Source organism: Peromyscus californicus, unplaced genomic scaffold, assembly GCF_007827085.1.
Source record: "Peromyscus californicus insignis strain IS unplaced genomic scaffold, ASM782708v3 Scaffold_21__1_contigs__length_65335640, whole genome shotgun sequence".
Taxonomy (NCBI): Eukaryota; Metazoa; Chordata; class Mammalia; order Rodentia; family Cricetidae; genus Peromyscus; species Peromyscus californicus.
This window is the reverse complement of record NW_026294514.1, coordinates 12,330,269-12,349,057: the sequence shown is the minus strand read 5'-3', so window position 1 is coordinate 12,349,057 and position 18,789 is coordinate 12,330,269. Positions and strand designations below refer to the sequence as shown.

At 40.9% G+C, this 18,789-nt stretch overlaps 1 protein-coding gene across 3 annotated transcripts in view; it reads left to right on the top strand.

The window, feature by feature from the left end:
• The window catches only part of Hycc2 (hyccin PI4KA lipid kinase complex subunit 2), a 61,840-nt gene extending 54,007 nt beyond the window's left edge, over positions 1 to 7,833 (top strand). For all 3 annotated transcript variants that reach the window (XM_052749523.1, XM_052749525.1, XM_052749524.1), the window contains one exon: positions 188 to 7,833. In XM_052749523.1, the coding sequence (XP_052605483.1) occupies positions 188 to 780 (593 nt within the window). In that variant the 3' untranslated portion in view covers positions 781 to 7,833. The remainder of the gene's footprint in view (positions 1 to 187) is intronic.
• Positions 7,834 to 18,789: the final 10,956 nt, after the last annotated feature.

Genomic DNA, 18,789 nt, shown 5'->3' with positions numbered 1-18,789 from the left:
ACAACTGAAGCCAGATGAAAAGCCTGAGTAGTGTGTTAGACCCCTGTGTAGAGGTTTCGTCCCCTAAACTAAAGTGCTAAGGCCATTACAAACCTATGGCAAACATTCCTGAGATTAGGTCAGTGTTATTCACAGCTGCTTTTTACTTCATTTAGCTGTTGCTGAGTCTGTCTGATTTACTTTTTAGGTGCTGAGGGTCTAAATGGAGAAGAGTCTTTAAACATGAACGATGCAGACGAAGGATTTTCCTCGGGGGCTTCTCTCAGCAGCCAACCACCTGGGACCAAACCGTCCTCTTCTCAGAGGGGAAGTTTACGGAAAGTAGCAACTGGGCGGTCCGCCAAAGATAAAGAAACAGCATCTGCCATCAAATCCAGTGAGAGCCCTCGAGATTCAGGAGTTCGCAAGCAGTTTGGACAACCAGCCGATCTTAGCCTAGATTCAGTCGAGCTGACGCCGATGAAGAAACACCTGAGCCTGCCTGCTGGCCAGGTGGTGCCAAAAACCAATAGTTTAAGTCTCATCCGGACAGCCAGTGCTTCCTCCAGCAAGTCATTTGACTATGTGAATGGCAGTCAAGCAAGTACCAGCATTGGGGTTGGCACTGAGGGAGTCACTAATCTAGCAGCTACAAATGCTAATCGATACTCAACTATCAGTCTACAAGAAGACCGGCTAGGTCATGCTGGCGAAGGAAAAGAGCTCCTCAGCCCAGGAGCCCCCTTAACCAAGCAGTCTCGATCCCCGAGTTTCAATATGCAGCTAATATCCCAGGTGTAGTTTTGATGTCCCCTCATTCTCCTTACCTTTTAGACTGAACATTTCATTGTGCAAGACACTTCATCCCACATTGTGAAAAAAATGTCACTGTAATCAGATCTGGTTTAGCTTAGGTATCTTCCTACTGTATTTTGTATGGAAACAGCAATAAGGTTTTCTTTTTCCTTGAACCTCTCTCCACTTATTCCTTGTAAATGTGTTTGTGAAGCAGTGTAAGATGTTTGCCTTTTCCACGCCTTCCTTTCTCCTTGGGTAATGTGCAATCCATCGTAGGCTGATCGGTCCCATTTCAACACTGTGAGACTGAGGGTATGTTAGAGGAAATGGTGTATATGATCCCTATGAAGTGATTCTTTGGCTTTTGTTTAAAAACAAAACGGGTTTGTTCACATAATCTATGGAACTATGAAGATAACTGGATCATATTTTTTTCTCTCTTAACCAGGAGTGCCTCAGAGATTCTGCTATGACTTTGGACTTCTCTGAGTCTGTGCAATTTTATATTCTTGAGAAGCATGGGGGAAGGTGGTGGACTACTGCAATTTTTCATTAAAATGAGGCTAGCTGCACCCCCTTTCCTTTATCCCAAGGACATAGATGTTTAATTATTGAGGCATTTAAATTAACTTGTGACCACCTCCATTGGAGGCCGGGGCTCTAAGTTGATTGTGTAATTGATAATGCACTTTCTCAATGGCTCTCTAGTCATTAACAACATGTCTTCCCTCTTCCCACAAGGACTTGAGGACATTTCTGCCCTTAAAGTTTGAACTAGCAAATCAGAGACTCCAAGGGGCATGTTCTATTTCCTAGGAACGATTGACACTTTGGTGCTGGGGTTGTGTGGGGGGAAGGATGTTCTTCGTTTAGTTTGTGTGAGATTGTATGTGAGGTGACGTTATAATTGTTTTCTTTTTTTCCTTTGTGAGTTGATAATGACTGAAGTAGAAGCTGTACGTCTTCAGGTAAAGAGAGGGATTTCTCAGTCCACTTTCTGTGATGTCAGACTATTGGAGAAACCCTTTCAGCTGCTTCCTAGATGTACCTAAATTCAGTCAGATATTGGATAAAGATACCTAAAGTCCTGAGATCATATACTCCGAGGAAATACATCAGGGACAGATAATTGGTTGAAAACACTGATACTTCAATGTGACACATTTTTATAGAACATTTCTACCAGAGGGTACTGACTTGATTTCTCCACAAGGACCACACTGCCTTTGTGTTTAATGCAATTTGTGAATCTTCTGATTATCTGCAAAGTTTCTCGTTTTTATAAAACTTTGAAATCATGCCAGTAAGCTAGATGTTGAATGTATGTAAGTAGCATTTGGTAACTGCTAAGAGGCTACAAAAATACACTATTGGTTTAAATTTTTTGGTTATGATTTGGTTGGATAAGACTTTCTTATATCTCTTCTGGGTCTCAGGCTTTGTTTGAAAAAGAAGGGAATATATTGGGATTTTGAAAATCAGTATTGTGACTTCGACCGCTATCCATCTAAAGACATCAGTTACACATGCCCTTGTACATGTAGACATTTTATGTATTATTGTGAAAGAAAAATATACTGCCTTTATGGAAAGCAAGTGTTCTCTTAATTGACAAAGTTGTGTTCTCTCTATTTACAGTAGAATTTGATAAATTAACCAGGAAAATGCCTCTCTTTTTTTTTTTCACACATAAACCACCACCACTTTTGGAAGAGTTGTTTGTCTGTGTGTCTGTTTGTTTAGGGGGCCTTGTGTTAGACTCATCCTTGATTGGATTTGGTGGTCTATAAATTTTCAGCTCCCAGCAAATGGAAAACTAGAACCTCAGCTATTAGACACATCATTGCCAAAATTTGGAGTAAAGCTAAAAGCTGATACATGATTTATTGATTTTTATAATATGCATATATGCAATTATCACAGACACATTTTAGTCCTATTTCTACTAATTTAACTAAGTGACATAAAGTAAACTACAAAACATTGTAAAACAGTGAAAACTAGTGAAATAAAATGATTTTCTAACATACTAAACAACAGGTTTCTAGTGCGTAAAGGGAGGTGTCAGTGACTCTGTAGCAAAACATACCTGGATTAGTAAAAGGCTAATGGGCCCAAGTGCACATATATTGGCATCCAAGTCAAGCATTTTAGTTAAAGCACAAAAGAATACCAAATAATTTGAAGTTATAGCATAAACTGTAGTAGATACAAGAAAATGTCCTTTAATTAGAAATGTTATAACTGTAAAGTTGGTTTTAAGATATTTTCCAGAGCCAGGTATAGTGGCGCACACCTTTAATCCCAGCACTCTGGGAGGCAGAGGCAAATGGATCTCTGAGTTCGAGGCCAGCCTGGTCTACAGAGCATGTTCTAGGACAGCCAAGGCTACACAGAGAAACCCTGTCTTGAAAAACCAGAAGAAGAAAAAAAGTGCTTTTCATCTTAAGAGGCTTTCATTTATTGGTATGTATAGATTTTGTATATACATCCTGATTAATATTTCACAACCCTGTAACATTTGAATCCTATTCTTTGGGCTGTGATTCAGTCTCAATAAAGAAATCCTTCATTCTTTATAGCCATGGTCTTAGAAAAAAAATTCCTGTATAACATAATAGTTCAAATGAAATGAGTTACACCAACTGTCCAATTTTCTAAGAATCATTCTAACCACTGTGTGTTAGCAACACCTCATTTAAAATGGTTTTCGTTCAGTTACACAGCACCTGTTAGAAATGTAAGCCAGAAATGTCCATTCTTTGTCCTTTAACAACTTCCCTTTAATACTCCTCAGCTTTCATAAAGCTTCATCCCACCAACAGAAAAAGACATTTAGGGAAAAGTGTTTGTTTTATATAATTTTAAAAAATGATTGGTGCCATCTGTGCTAGGTCAAATTAAGGAATACAGCATCTGAAGGTTTAGGAGTTCTTCTATGTGACTTTAAATTAATGTTATTAATAAGAAAACTAAAATGTAAAGTAAAAAGTTGACTTAGAAGTAAGGTTTTTAAATATGAAAATATATTAAGAAGCCAGGGAGGTAACAGGTGTTGTTTAAAGTCTTACTCCTTTACTGTTCCATGCCTGTGTATTGCAGATCAGAATTTCTGTGCGAGGAGAAACCCTAGAGATAATTTAGCTACTCTCTCTCCCGTACACATCCATCCATCCTCAGGAAACTGAGGCTCAAAGAGGTTGTGAAATAAAGTCCATAACTAAGAAGCAGAGCCATAATCGAACCTTGTCCCCAGTCAAATGCTTATCCACACCCCACTGCTTCCTGTTACCCACACTTTGGTAGATATGTATCTAACGCTTTTCCATTTCTGCACTTTCTTTCTGTTTCTGGTCTAGTGGTTGGTGAATACATTAAGAAAAGTATTCATTCCAGAAAAAAAATGTACAATACTAAATACAGATGGGGATGTGTTCAAATGTAGGTATCTGTGTAGCACATTACTCTTTTCTAATTCATGCCTTATGAATTCTCTGCCACATAACAGTTATATGCTGCCATGTTATTTGTATTTGTGGGGGTTTGTTTAAATGTAAAATAAACCCAATGAAATGACTTTAATCAGTGTTCTAACTATTTAAAAGTGATTTTGGAATCAGCCAGTTTTCAGTCACCAAAGGTACAATATGGAGGACTGCAAAGTAAAGATAACATCAGGGCTGGAGAGATGGCTCAGAGGTTAAGAGCACTGGCTGTTCTTCCAAAGGTCCTGAGTTCAATTCCCAGCAACCACATGGTGGCTCACAACCATCTGTAATGAGATCTGGTGCCCTCTTCTGTTCTGGCCTGCAGACATGCAGGCAGAACACTGTATACATAAATAAATAAATCTAAAAAAAAAAAAAAAGAAATAATAAAGATAACATCAATTCCATTCATTATTAAGCTAGAGAGAGACTGTTTCTTACTGTGCTTAGAGCAGATGAAAGCAATATTTTATATATGATTGGAAAGGGTTTATAGTGAGTATGAAACTTATGATTCATAATGCCCTCTGTCATTTATAACACATATTCCGTATGAAAATGACTCAAAGTTTCATAGTCTCAGCTATGTAAGCTCAGAGTCTCCAAACTGAAGTCTAAATTCCTATAGTCTCAGTTATTAGAATTACTTATCAGACACCAGGATACTGAGAAGAACTTCTTTAAATTGCTTTCGTTTGCACTGTTTTTGTGAGTACTTTAATGCAGTGATGTGTTTTTCCTACCTCATTTTATGAGGTTTCTTTGGGTCCGTTTTTGAGTACTTCAGTTGTTGACAATCAGCTGTCTCATTTAATTCACTGCATGTTCATTTATAAATAAAAATACTAGTTTCTGTCTTTATGGGTAAGGTGGCATCCTGTAAAACACTGGTAAGGAGGAGCACTCCATTTCTGAACTTGGATTACATTATAAAGGGTTTTTTTTTTAACCAAAAAAGCTTAATATTTCAATTATATATAGTTTTGCAATTTAAAAAGAATGCTTTGTCATGGTTGTGTGATGCAGTTGGAGCAAGAGGCTTTTCTCTGTCAAGCCGAATGACTGCTGTCATTGCTTCCCCACCAGGTTGGGTGAGACACTTACTGTAATACTTTGCATTTTTTTTCTCAAAGTGGTTTTCAAAAATAAGGGATTTGAAAACTAGCTATTGACAGCTTAACCTCTTAAAAAATAGTGTTTGCCAGGTTATAGAAACATGAAATATGGTGTGAAATGATATTAACAAAATCATGAGTCATCAGGTTGGTACAATTTTCCATGCTAATGTGGTGAGACAAATTTTAGTATTGTTTATGCTGTGTGAATCTAATGGCTAGATCACCCCGGTACTGAACTACATAGGAACTGCTGTTCCTGTGGGAGGCACAGCCTGCCTCCTTGTCCATGTAGGTGTGCTTTGTCTAATTCCAACCACATAACCCACAAGATTTTGCTCTTTTTTTTTTCCTCCAGTATTTTTGTAATATTAGACATTTGTCCTATGAGAAATATATACAGGACCAAATATTCAGGCTACAGTTTCACAGAAATCCAGGGTGACAGGAAATAACTGGCAGTGTAGTACAGAAATAAGAGTTTCTATGTTTTGCTTCTGGACTTTGAGAAAATGGGTTCATAATGTTTACAGACTAAGGCATATTCATGTGTCTGATATTATACTACTACATTTAATATGGTTTTACCAAAAAAGTAGAATTAAGTGTATCTTAAGGTATAAATGAGTCTTTTTTAAAAATTGTGTAGCTGGAGGTCGGGCTAATAGATCTTTTTATTTACAAAGAGAAATGAGCCTAATTGGATGGTCTATCCCCATCTACAGAGTTGCTCTGTGGCTTGCTGTGTTTGAGTGTAACAGTTCAGTATTAGTCGTATCAGGAGATATTTTTACATCTTCATCAATCACAAAATTTACCAAAGAAAATGTTACTGACCAAAATCATTTTTAAAGCATCTGTGAAGGAATGTAACCCCTTTAATGCTTTCTAACGCCAAGGGAAACAAATAACAATGCATTGTTTGAACTGGAAAACACAAATACAGTAAATAGATAGACAAGATTCTATTTTGTTCTCACATCAGTAAGATGTCAGTGCCCCAATAATACCAATTAAAGAATAAGTCTTAATTTTATTCCTTATGACAAGTTGTTATTATAACTAAGGATCTGGCTTATCAGTGTTGAATATGAAAGGGGAAACTCCTTAAATTGGTATATTATATATTATGGGTTGTTTAGATAAAATTATAAGGAAAATTATTGAATGGTACTCCTTAACGGGCAGTGGCATTTATTTCTAGTATAATATTAGCTAAACTTACCGTCTGGTTAGTTTACATTGATTTATGTACATGTCCACTCTTACTGCTTTTTGTCTTTGCTTTAAAAACGTGATTGGACTGAAGGAAGCTACAATATCCCCTTCTAAAATATGTAGGCCAAAAAGATCTAAAGGGTTCAATGTGTTTAATGACTTCTTAAATCAAACTGCTATTCTAAACATGTTCTTTTATTTTTTTTAATACTACGTTATAGTTAATAAATGTTGGACTGAGCATGGTGGTGCACGCCTTTAATCCCAGCACTCGAGAGGCAGACGCAGGCATTTCTCTGAGTTTGAGGCCAGCCTGGTCTACATAATGAGTTCCAGAATAGCCAGAGCTACATAATGAGACCCTATCTCAAAAAATTAACAAGAGTGTATTGCTTTTTGGAAGAGAAGATTGGCTTTCAAATAATGACTGGTAATAGTTTGGATTTTTTAAAAATTATATTGTCTAAATAGAATGCAAAATATGCTCCATGTGATGTTAAAAATATTTGAAGTCTATCCTGGGTTTTACATTGGATCTTTTTGGTTCTTCTAAAAATGAGGCAGGCTTTATTAAATTCTATTTAAAATTGGTGAAAAGAAACTGTTTTAGCAGTGCAAGGATTTTACTGCCTTGGTTTTATGTAATGTGACTTCTGTAACAGGCAAACAGAATATCCCACTTTCGTTATTTGTTTCATAGTAGGATATGTTAGGCCAGCTTGTTGTTGTTTTTAACCAACACCAATTTATAGCTTGGTGTAAACTCCCAAGTATTGAGGGGATTCTGCTGGTGAAATTCTGGGCAGGCATGTAAAAAGTCTGATCTTTATTGACAAATGTCCTTTTAACTTAGGACTAGTGGGAAAAAAAATTTTTCCAGAACTGAAGAAAAAAATAAACGCACAGTTAATTAAGATCATATGTATTGGTGCATGTGAGCCATTATCTTGTCCCATTGAATGGATTAATGCTGTTGATTGTTGAAATGTGAAATGTAGTCACTGTTGAACTTGTAAATATCTGCCAGAGATGAAAAAATATTTTAAGTTATTGTAAATAAAGATGTATAAAATTCAATATGAGTCTGCAATGCAGAAACCTAACATCTCAGATGTTAAATATTGTGTCTCTTGAGGGATGTGTCATTTCTCCCTTGATGTATCTAGCTACAGTAAGAATGTAAATTTTCTTTTGTACAGTATAAAAAATACAGCTTTATTTGGCTTTTAACTGGATTTCCCTGAGTTGATTTTATCTTACCTTAGTTTTATGCTTTCACAGTTCTTTTCATTGTATTTTAAATGCCATTTTACTTATGTGTGTCTGAATTTGCTTTATTTTATTTGAGACAGGGTCTCACTGTGTAGCCCTGGCTGGCTTAGAACTTCAGGCCGGCATGTAACTCAGAGACTCGCCTGCCTCTACCTCCCAAGTGCTGGGATTAAAGCCATACACATCACACCTGCCTAGGTATATCTGAATTTTTAATATATATCTTATTAAAGTAAGGCAGTACATTAAAATTATATGACACCAGGAAATAACACAAAGACAAGATTCTGGTGTGGTGGCACACACCTATAATCCCAGCACTTGGAGGCTAAGGCCGGAGGACTGCCGTCAGGTCAGCCTGGGCTACAGAATGAGAAAGTTGATTTCAGAACAAGATTCGGGCCAACAAGAAGCCTTATCTGGTAAAGATGCTTGCCTCCAAGCCTGATGACCCGGGTATAACCACCGGAACTTGCGTGGGGGAAGAACCAACTCTAGCAAGTTCTACTCTGACTTCCACACACATACACATTATAAATAAGTGTACTTTTTTAATTGTAAAAGCAGAAGGGAAATTAGTTCATAAAATATATAAGATGGCTATACATTTCTGTATTCTAGTCGGAAGGACACAAATTTAACACTAAAACAGCCAAATGTAAGGAGAGCAGAGCTTTCAGATTGAACAAATTAGCCAGGCAGTGATGGCACACGCCTTTAGTCCCAGCAGAGGCAGGCAGATTTCTGTGAGTTCGAGGCCAGCATGGTCTACAGAGAAAGTTCCAGAATAGCTAGAGTGGTTACACAGAGAAACCCTGTCTCGAAAAACAAACAAACAAAATGAAATTAGTTTCTTGTTGAGAGGAGCCAACTGTATTCATAGGAAACCTCAGAATTTTACCTTGCCCGTCTCATGTACCGCAACCCTGCTAACTGTGCTCACCCCCTTTTTTAAATGCATTTGTAGGGGGCAGGGTTCACATGTGTACAGAGGCCAGAAGAAAACCTTGGGTGTCATCCTCAAAAATGGCAGCCTCTTTGAGAGTGTCAGTGACCTGGTGCTCAACAGTCAAAACTAGACTGACATGCCAGGAAGTCCCAGAGGTCCTCCTCTCCCTGCCTCCACACCACTGGGACAGCGTATGTGCTGAAAGAGCATGGTGATTTTGAGTTTGAGGCTAGCCTGGGCTATAAATAATAAAGCCATACTTGGGCATTTTTATGTGAGTTCTGGGGTCTTCGTACTTGACTCAACAACTGTTAACTGCCTAAAAAGATGCTGAGGGAAGGTTGGGGGCTTGTGAACCTCTTCCCTAGCAATCATCCCTTCATTACAGAATGTTGACTATCCCAGTCTTGTATTATACAGGTTATGTGTAGATGATCACAGTGAGTTCACGAATACAGTGGCCATGCCATGTCGAAAGAAAGCATCCCACAAGTCTCCACTCTTTCCTCCAACTGTTAGTTATTTTCTCCTTCTGCAGTGTTCGCTGAGCCTTGGAGGGGAATAGCTAGATATCCATTTATGGCTGATTACTTAATAGTCATTTCTATTATCTGGTTGACCAGTTATAAGTCTCTGTAATAACTATTGCCACTGCAAAGAGAGGCTGCTTTGAGCAAAGCTTACAACAGCACTCATCTCTGAGCATGAACAAAAATATTTAGAAGGCAACTTGACAGATCATACTATTTAGCTGGATAAGAAGATCCTCCTCCATAAAGCCCTGCAGCCTCTCCAGGCACAAGCTTTTGACCAGGTCAGGCTGTACCCTTGTTGAGAAACCCCCAGAGACCACCAAGGAGCTGGTTTCCAATGCAAGCACATAAGGGTCTTTTTATTGTCAGGTTCAAACCTGGGCCACCACCAGGCAGATGGAGGGAATTGCGGCCTGGGCCCAGGAGTAGAGAGTTTTTATAGGGAAAAAACTCAAGCCAGGAATTACATGCTTTGGCAACTTGGGATTGGGTAGAAGGGATGTGGGGCAACGCCATTTTTTGAAACTACTGTGTAGGGATAACGCCTGCGCTACCACCACCCATTCACCATGTCCGAGCGAGGGGCTGTGGATTAAAAAATAAGGGACAACTGAAAAAAGAAATTGAAGAAGATGTCAGAAAATGGAAAGATCTCCCATGCTCATGGATAGGCAGGACTAACATAGTAAAAATGGCAATCTTACCAAAAGCAATCTACAGATTCAATGCAATCCCCATCAAAATACCAACACAATTCTTCACAGACCTGGAAAAAATAATACTCAACTTCATATGGAAAAACAAAAAACCCAGGATAGCCAAAGGAATCCTGTACAATAACACAACTTCTGGAGGCATCACGATCCCTGACTTCAAGCTCTACTATAGAGCTACAGTAATAAAAACAGCTTGGTACTGGCATAAAAACCGACATGTGGACCAATGGAATCGAATTGAAGACCCTGACATTAATCCGCACACCTATGAACATATAATTTTTGACAAAGAAGCCAAAAGCGCACAATGGAAAAAAGAAAGCATCTTCAACAAATGGTGCTGGCAAAACTGGATATCAACATGTAGAAGGCTGCAAATAGATCCATATCTATCACCGTGCACAAAACTTAAGTCCAAGTGGATCAAGGACCTCAACATAAATCCAGCTACTCTGAACCTGCTAGAAGAGAAAGTAGGAAGTAGTCTTGAACGCATTGGCATAGGAGACTACTTCCTAAATAGAACACCAGTAGCACAGACTCTGAGACAAACAATCAATCAATGGGACCTCTTGAAACTGAGAAGCTTTTGTAGAGCAAAGGATACGGTCAACAAGGCAAAGCGACAGCCTACAGAATGGGAAAAGATCTTCACCAACCCCACATCTGACAGAGGACTGATATCCAGAATATATAGGGAACTCAAGAAATTAGACATCAAAATGCCCAACAGTCCAATTAAGAAATGGGCTATAGAACTAAACAGAGAATTCTCAATAGAGGAAACTCAAATGGCCGAAAGACATTTAAGGAACTGCTCAACATCCCTAATCATCAGGGAAATGCAAATCAAAACAACTCTGAGATACCACCTTACGCCTGTCAGAATGGCTAAGATCAAAAACACTGAAGACACCTTATGCTGGAGAGGATGTGGAGCTAGGGGAACTCTCCTCCACTGCTGGTGGGAATGCAAGCTTGTACAACCACTTTGGAAATCAATATGGCGCTTTCTTAGAAAATTGGGAATCAATCTCCCCCAAGATCCAGCTATACCACTCTTGGGCATATACCCAAGAAATGCTCAACCACACCATAAGAGCACTTGTTCAGTTATGTTCATATCAGCATTGTTTGTAATAGCCAGAACATGGAAACAACCCAGATGCCCTTCAACTGAAGAATGGATAAACAAAATGTGGTACATATACACAATGGAATACTACTCAGCAGAGAAAAACAATGGCATCATGAGGTTTGCAGACAAATGGATGGATCTAGAAAAAATCATCCTGAGTGAGGTAACCCAGACTCAGAAAGACAAACATGGTATGTACTCACTCATAGCAGGATACTAGACATGAAACAAGGATGACTTGTCTGCTACTCACATCACCAGGGAGGCTACCTGGAAAACAGGACCCCAAGAAAGACACAGGGATCACCCAATGACAGAGAAATGGAATGAGATCTACATGAACAGCCTGGACATGAGTGGGGGTAATGAAAGGCGAGGGTTGAGGGAAAGAGAGCTTGGGGGAGCGGGAGATCCCAGCTGGATCAACAACAGAGAGGGAGAACAAGGAATAGGAGACCATGGTAAATAAAGACCACATGAGAATAGGAAGAAGCAAAGTGCTAGAGAGGCCCACAGAAATCCACAAAGATACCCACACAACAGACTGCTGGCAGAGGTCGAGAGACAGCCTGAACTGACCTACTCTGGTGATGGGATGGCCAAACACCCTAATTGTTGTGCTAGAAACCCCATCCAACTACTGAGGGATCTGGATGCAGAGATCCATGACTAGGCCCCGGGTGGATCTCTGGGAGTCCAATTAGCGAGAATGAGGAGGGTTTATATGAGCGAGAGTTGTTGAGACCAAGGTTGGATAAAGCACAGGGACAAATGGCCAAATGAATGGAAACACATGAACTATGAACCAATGGCTGAGGGGTCCCCACTGGATCAGGCCCTCTGAATGGATGAGACAGTTGATTGGCTTGATCTGTTTGGGAGGCACCCAGGCAGTGGGACCAGATCTTGTGCTCATTGCATGAGTTGGCTGTTTGAAACCTGGGGCCTATGCAGGATTGTTTGGCTCGGCCTGGGAGGAGGGGACTAGACCTACCTGGACTGAGTCTACCAGGTTGACCTCAGTCTGTGGGGAAGGCTTTGCCCTGGAGGAGATGGGAATGGGGGGGGGGTGTTGAGGGGAAGGTGAGGGGGACGGGAGGGGGGGAGAACAAGGGAATCCGTGGCTGATATGTAGAACTGAATTGTATTGCAAAATAAATTAATAAAAAAAAAAAAAAAGAAATGAAAGTTAGTAGTTAGACATTACAATAGAAGTTGTAGTCATATTAGATATGTTTTAAAAATTGAGCAGATATATTTTAGACAGGTCATCTTCAAACCCTTCAGAGATCTACAGAATATGGCATTTAAAATGTTTTAATAACTTAGAAAATTTTTCTTTTTTGTTATGATTATGAGACATGTCGGCTCCTGGCAGTACCAATCTACTTCAGAGAAAATATGGGCATTGAAGAAACTGCATATGGAGTTAACTTTCATTGTGGCAAAAGTTAGCCACTGGACAACAAAGTATCCTTGAATCAACTGCTGACAAAATGGACAGACAGGACATGAAACAAAGGACTACTGATTCTTGCCAAAACGAGTGTGGTTATGGCTTTATCAAAAGGCATCTTCTGAGGCCAGGACAATATGGCACCATCCCTGAAGTGGCCTTCGCAATTTGGAAAAGGTACAGTGCCCTTTTCTTCGAAGGCAGCTGAATAGGCAGTGGGCCGATGGCTTCTGATGTGCAATGGAACAGCAGCTGAAACAGTTATTCTTGAAGAGTAACTAAGCTCACGCCTCGCAATAGTAAACTGGCATTTGACAGAGGGATGTGGAGAAGAACGGGATGTTAAGATGAAGCCATATATACACAGCCAAGAATGGACAGCTGAATTAAAAAATCAACAACAATTTCCAGAATTTAAAATCCTGAATCATGACATGACACTAGTGGAATTCAGGTGTTTCTGGTACATGGACTGCTCTCACCCAATGTGAGGTTGAACTGTCGACCTTGTGTACATCCTACTTCACAAATGAGTCTGTCAGATATGCTAAGCCTATAGGCTGAAGATGATGCCCCAACACTGTGGAGAAACCTCAGGTGACTGTCCAGGCAGCTGGCTGTTTCTGTCAACTCACAAATTTTTTGGAAGTTGCTTGCATGCACTTTCTGTTTTTATTTTTGTTAGCTAATATTATTTCCTTCTTGGGTCTCTGAGGGAGTTGAAGATTAGTTAGTTATAGTTGAAGGTTAGTTAGTTATAGTTGAAGATTAATTAGGATAGAAAGTGAATTAGATACATTTTGGACTTAACAAAATAGGATAGATAATGAAATTATTTTCTCTGAATTTGTCAAATACAAATGGACTAGACATTGTTTAGACATTTATTACTTGTATATATTGTATATAGTCATTGTACTTTTGTATATAGTTTTTCTTTTGTTAGTTATAACCTTTTTCTTTTTTTTCCTTTTTATTAAAATAGAAAAGGGGAAAAAAAAAAAAAAAAAAAAAAAAAAAGAAACAACACAAATGGGGGGGGCGTTGGGGGGAAGGTGAGGGGGACGGGAGGGGGGAGAACAAGGGAATCCGTGACCAATATGTAGAACTGAATTGTATTGCAAAATAAATTAAAATAAATTAAAAAAAAAAAAAAAAAAAAAAAAAAAAAATAAGGGACAAGAGACAGGGGGTCATTTGCCTCAGCAGAATGCCGAATGCCAAATGCCATTTATTGAAAGAGGGAGGAAACAAATACAGGCTTACAGCACAATGGGAGAACCCCAGAGGGCAGAAGTTCGCTATTGATGTTTACATTCTTGCATCTAAGCTGTTAATGCCCAATATGCAGGATACACAAACAAGGAACTTCCCTTAAGTGTTCAGGAGGGTGGATACCGGCAAGGAATTAGCATAGGGAGGATATCTGGTCAAGGTCCGCAAGCAGGCAACCGCTTTACTCAATATGGGAGGAGACCAGGGCCCTACACTACTTGTCTAGACTTTCAGTGCGAAACCATATTTGAAACTATTGGGTTGGACTTTCTGGCTTGGAACCACAACTTGCTGAGCAGGATTATCTGGGCTGCTCAGCAGGATTATCTAGATATCTTTAGGGGCCATAAACGGCAGACAGGATGTCTGCAGGAACATACTGCCCTGTATCTGTTCCAGTTGTCATGGCCCTTTCCTGGAACTGAGTACAGCAGGTAGTCTGAGATGGTGGCCCTCCCCTAAGATGGAGTCTGTATTGCCTTCTCAGTCACTGTGAAGATGTGAGTTCCCTCCCACGGTCGGAGAGTGGTTGGCTTCCTCCATAACCGTCACGCTGCTGTTGCGCTGCCAGCAGCCGCATCCTGTGTGCCATGGCAGGAGTGGAGCATGCTGGGGTCCGTAACTGAATAAGACTGCTGGTGGCAGTTCACCCCAGCAGCCTACACAGCACCTTCCAGGCCTGGAAAAGCTCTGAAGCAGGGAGGAGGCTTCCAGCCATGTTCCGCATTCATTTCTGTCCTGCAACCAAAATACTTTCTTCAACAAGATCCTGCCCTCTAGTTTTGTGCCAAAGCAGTGTTGTGCTGCAGGCCGCAGGAATATATCATAAGAACTCAGCTGGTTATGGCAAAGTCACTACCTGGAGGAATCAGGGAATTCCTCCAGAGGAAGCCAAATCCCAAGGAGTTTCTGGTGTTACTTGGCTTGTTATATATCAGCTGTCTTCTGTTATGAAAATCATGTGTGCCTTCATAGTTTTCCCAATTGACTTTTCCCTAAGAAGGGCTAACAGTGTGGACTGATCACTCTCTGGACATATACATTCCAGGTATTTGGAGAACAGCCTCAGGAAAGGCTTTCTCTGGAATCAGTTATCTCCCTTGGCCACTTTCAAGGACTAGCAGTAATAACAGTCCACATGCAAGTCTCCTGGTAAATTCCACAAGGAGACACCACCTAGGTCAGGTGGACGTTAAGTAATAGCTTTACACAATTCAGCTCGGACCCCTCTTTCTTACAGCCTTACTAACTTTATAGACCGCTAACTCCTTACCTAACCACTTCTAGGAATATTTAGATAACCTCCTGCACTGACAGCTATGCTCAGCCAGAACCCCAGTTCAAGCCTCCCTGTAATTATCATCATTAGCAGCATCCGGCCAGGTCCATCCCCAGATGGAGGAGAGTACTTTATCAGAGATACCTCTGTATTCTCTAAGAACAGACTTAAGCATCCAGACTACCTGTTTGAGAAGGCCTGGCGGATGTGCCAATTAAGTGTTACTTCCTCCTTTCCCAAACCTTACCTGTAGTTCCAGATCTCCCTTTAACTATCACCAGAGGCATCTAGCTGTACACAGGTTGCCTAGCGACTGAGCACACTTTCCCCCACCCTGCAGAAAAACGGCAGATAGCTTGGACAGATAGGAGCCACAGGAAAAAAGAAGACAGTTTTACTTTCTCCCATTGACCTAGCAACTTATAGATTCTTAACATTTTCTACCAATCACGTTTAAGACTATAGTTGAGCACATAAGAGCCCTCTTCTTAGATATTACCTGAATTCAGCCTTTAGTTAATTCATTTCCCCATTGGTCACTTCCCTTTGGGTTTGCAAATGATAATTAACGGTTATTGCCTCCCTATGTGATTCTTATCACCCTTCCATTTGACCCTGGAAGCCTGGCTTTATATACCAGGACTTCCAGGGCACGGGGGTCGGAGAAGAGAAAAGAGAATGGAAGAACTAGACAGGTAAGAACTTGAGAGGAACAAACTGAGATGGGGAAGAACTAGACTGAAGGGCTAGAGGAGAGTACTAGAGGAATGAGATGGAAGATGAGGAAGAGCCAGATGGGGAAGAACAAGATGAGGAAGAACGAGATGAGGAGAGAGAAGGAGATGGGAGAAAAGATGATATGGGAAGGAACAAGATGGATGAGAACCTAGAAGGGGCAGAACAAGATGAAGGAATTAAGATAGAACCCAGAGGGGACCTCGGACAAGTGTAGAGAGAAATCAGGCAAGAAAAGACCTAAATATGAGAGCAGAATATAAGCTTGTAACTGACACAGAATAATAAAGTATATGGACTAAGGAGTTTCCTGTACATAGATTCATTTCTTCTCATCAAAGATTAATTATCAGCTGGTTGTAGATTCTTCCCGGACCCTGGGAGGGGACTATCGAGGGGCTGGACCTCCTTAGTCCCCGATAGTGTTGTTTTGGGGGGCCTCAGGAATAAAAGACCAGCAAATTGGTATGTGTAGCTTTTCATGATATTTGCAAGGGCAAAAATTGAGTTTTTTTTTTTTTTTTTTTTTTTTTTGGTTTTTCGAGACAGGGTTTCTCTGTGTAGCTTTGCGCCTCTCCTGGAACTCACTTGGTAGCCCAGGCTGGCCTCGAACTCACAGAGACCCGCCTGGCTCTGCCTCCCGAGTGCTGGGATTAAAGGCGTGCACCAACGCTGCCCAGCTGCAACTTTTTTTATATGAACTTTGCATAGTTTGGTGTATAGCTTCTTCCAGGTTGTAAGGAGTACACTTGGTCCTGGTGTGTTTGTCTTTTTCAGAGCAACACTTTATTCAAAACAGTGGTGATGACCCAACTGGGAATATAACTCAGTTGAGAGAGTGCTTGCCTAGCATGCATGAAGCCAAACTTTTAAAAAAAAAAATGATTTTTTATTTAATTTTTTTGTTTTTGTTTGTTTGTTTGTTTTTGTTTTTGTTTTTCAAGACAGGGTTTCTCTGTGTAGCTTTGTGCCTTTCCCGGATCTCACTCTGTAGCCCAGGCTGGCCTCGAACTCACAAAGATCCACCTGGCTCTGCCTCCCACGTGCTGGGATTAAAGGCGTGCGCCACCACGCCCCAGCGAAACTTTTAAAACTTAATCCCAGGGATATATGGTTAGTTTCCAGTGGCTCTCCACACACACCTTCCCCCAGCCAATCCAATTCCAGTTTGATAAGAGTCTATATCCTCTGTGGGTTACCTCTGCACTCCAATTTCTCAGCCAAGTAGTACAGGAGCCTTGTGGCCTACCTGTTTTACATGTTACTGTCTCCCTGTTCTCAAACTCATGGGACGCTAGAGCAGTGGTTCTCAACCTGTGGGTCATGACCCCTTTGGGGGGTACATATCAGATATTTTTATTATGATTCAAAACAGTAACAAAATTACAGTTATAGGGCTGGAGAGATGGCTCAGAGGTTAAGAACACTGGCTGCTCTTACAGAGATCCTTGAGTTTAATTCCCAGCACCCACATGGTGGCTCACAACCATCTGTAATAAGATCTGGCGCCCTCTTCTGGCCTGCAGTCATACATGCAGACAGAACACTGTATACACAATAAATCTTTAAAAAAATTACCGTTATGAAGTAGCAATGAAATAATTTTAGGGTCGCAGAATTAGGAAGGTTGAGAACCAGTGCTCCAAACAGCTTCCAAATAGTCTGACTCCGTTTCTTCCCTCCTACTATTATATTCCAAAGATAATTTTTCAATACAAATGTGACCACTGCCCTAATTACCAACTTGTAATTCATAATATCAGGCCCAAGTCTTGACCCTGAATGAAAAAAGAAATAAAAAGAGCATGAGTGCTCCTAGGTATCCTGGAGTTTATTGTAGGTGAGAGGGAGAGTGTATGTAGAGATAGGGACAGAGACATCTGGGAGAGTCCAAAGTGGACATGACCCTGACTGAGCTGGGCCATGTGGGGAGAAAGGGAAGGAGAGGGGGGACCAGGTGTTAGAATTCCTGGCCACTCCGGCAGCTGCATGACCGCACATGCGCAGTTCATTAGTCAAGCAAGGGGCCTTACGTCTTACGTCATCCATGCGCTGTGTGATTGTGTAATGTGTGCAGCGTGGTCACACAATCTGCGCATGCGTGGCGTAGCTCCGTAAGCCCACCTGCGCCTTAAAAAGCTGGATACAGACTCCTCCTCTTCCTCTCTCTGTTCTCTCCTGCCCCCACTACCTCTCTCTCTGCTCTCTGCTCTTTGCACTTGCTTCTCCCCAGGCCTGGTTCTTTTTTGTTGTTGTTTTTTGTCTTTTGAGACAGGGTTTCTCTGTGTAGTTTTGGTGCCTGTCCTGGAACTCACTCTGGAGCCCAGGCTGGCCTCGAACTCACAAAGATCCACCTGCCTCTGCCTCCCGAGTGCTGGGATTAAAGCCGTGCGCCACCGGTTCTTGTCAGGGAAGGGTGTCTGGGTGTTCTGTGTTGTAGGGGTCGGTTGAAGAAAGAGGGCACTAGATTTTAAAGCCTGTGTGGCAGCAAGAAGGTCCGGCCTCTGATGAACTGAACCCCAACAGCTGTACAAAGGCATACTGATTGTTACCCAACGTTGATTTTTGGGTAAAGTATTTCCTCATAACAAGCAAGGTCCTATCTAATCTGTATGTCTCTCTGAAGGAAAGCATCACGTGCCATCGAGACTTGAGTCCTTTACTTGGAATACACAGTTACCCTTAGGTGTGCCAGAGGCATCCTGTGACCGAAGTCATGTGAAGGCTGCAAAGCTCCTTCAGGAAACCAATTCTCCAAATCATGGAAAACAATCACTGTTTTCCACAAAGATTCTTCAAGGTCAGAGGACTTCTAAAAAACAACTATTCACTCTGTTT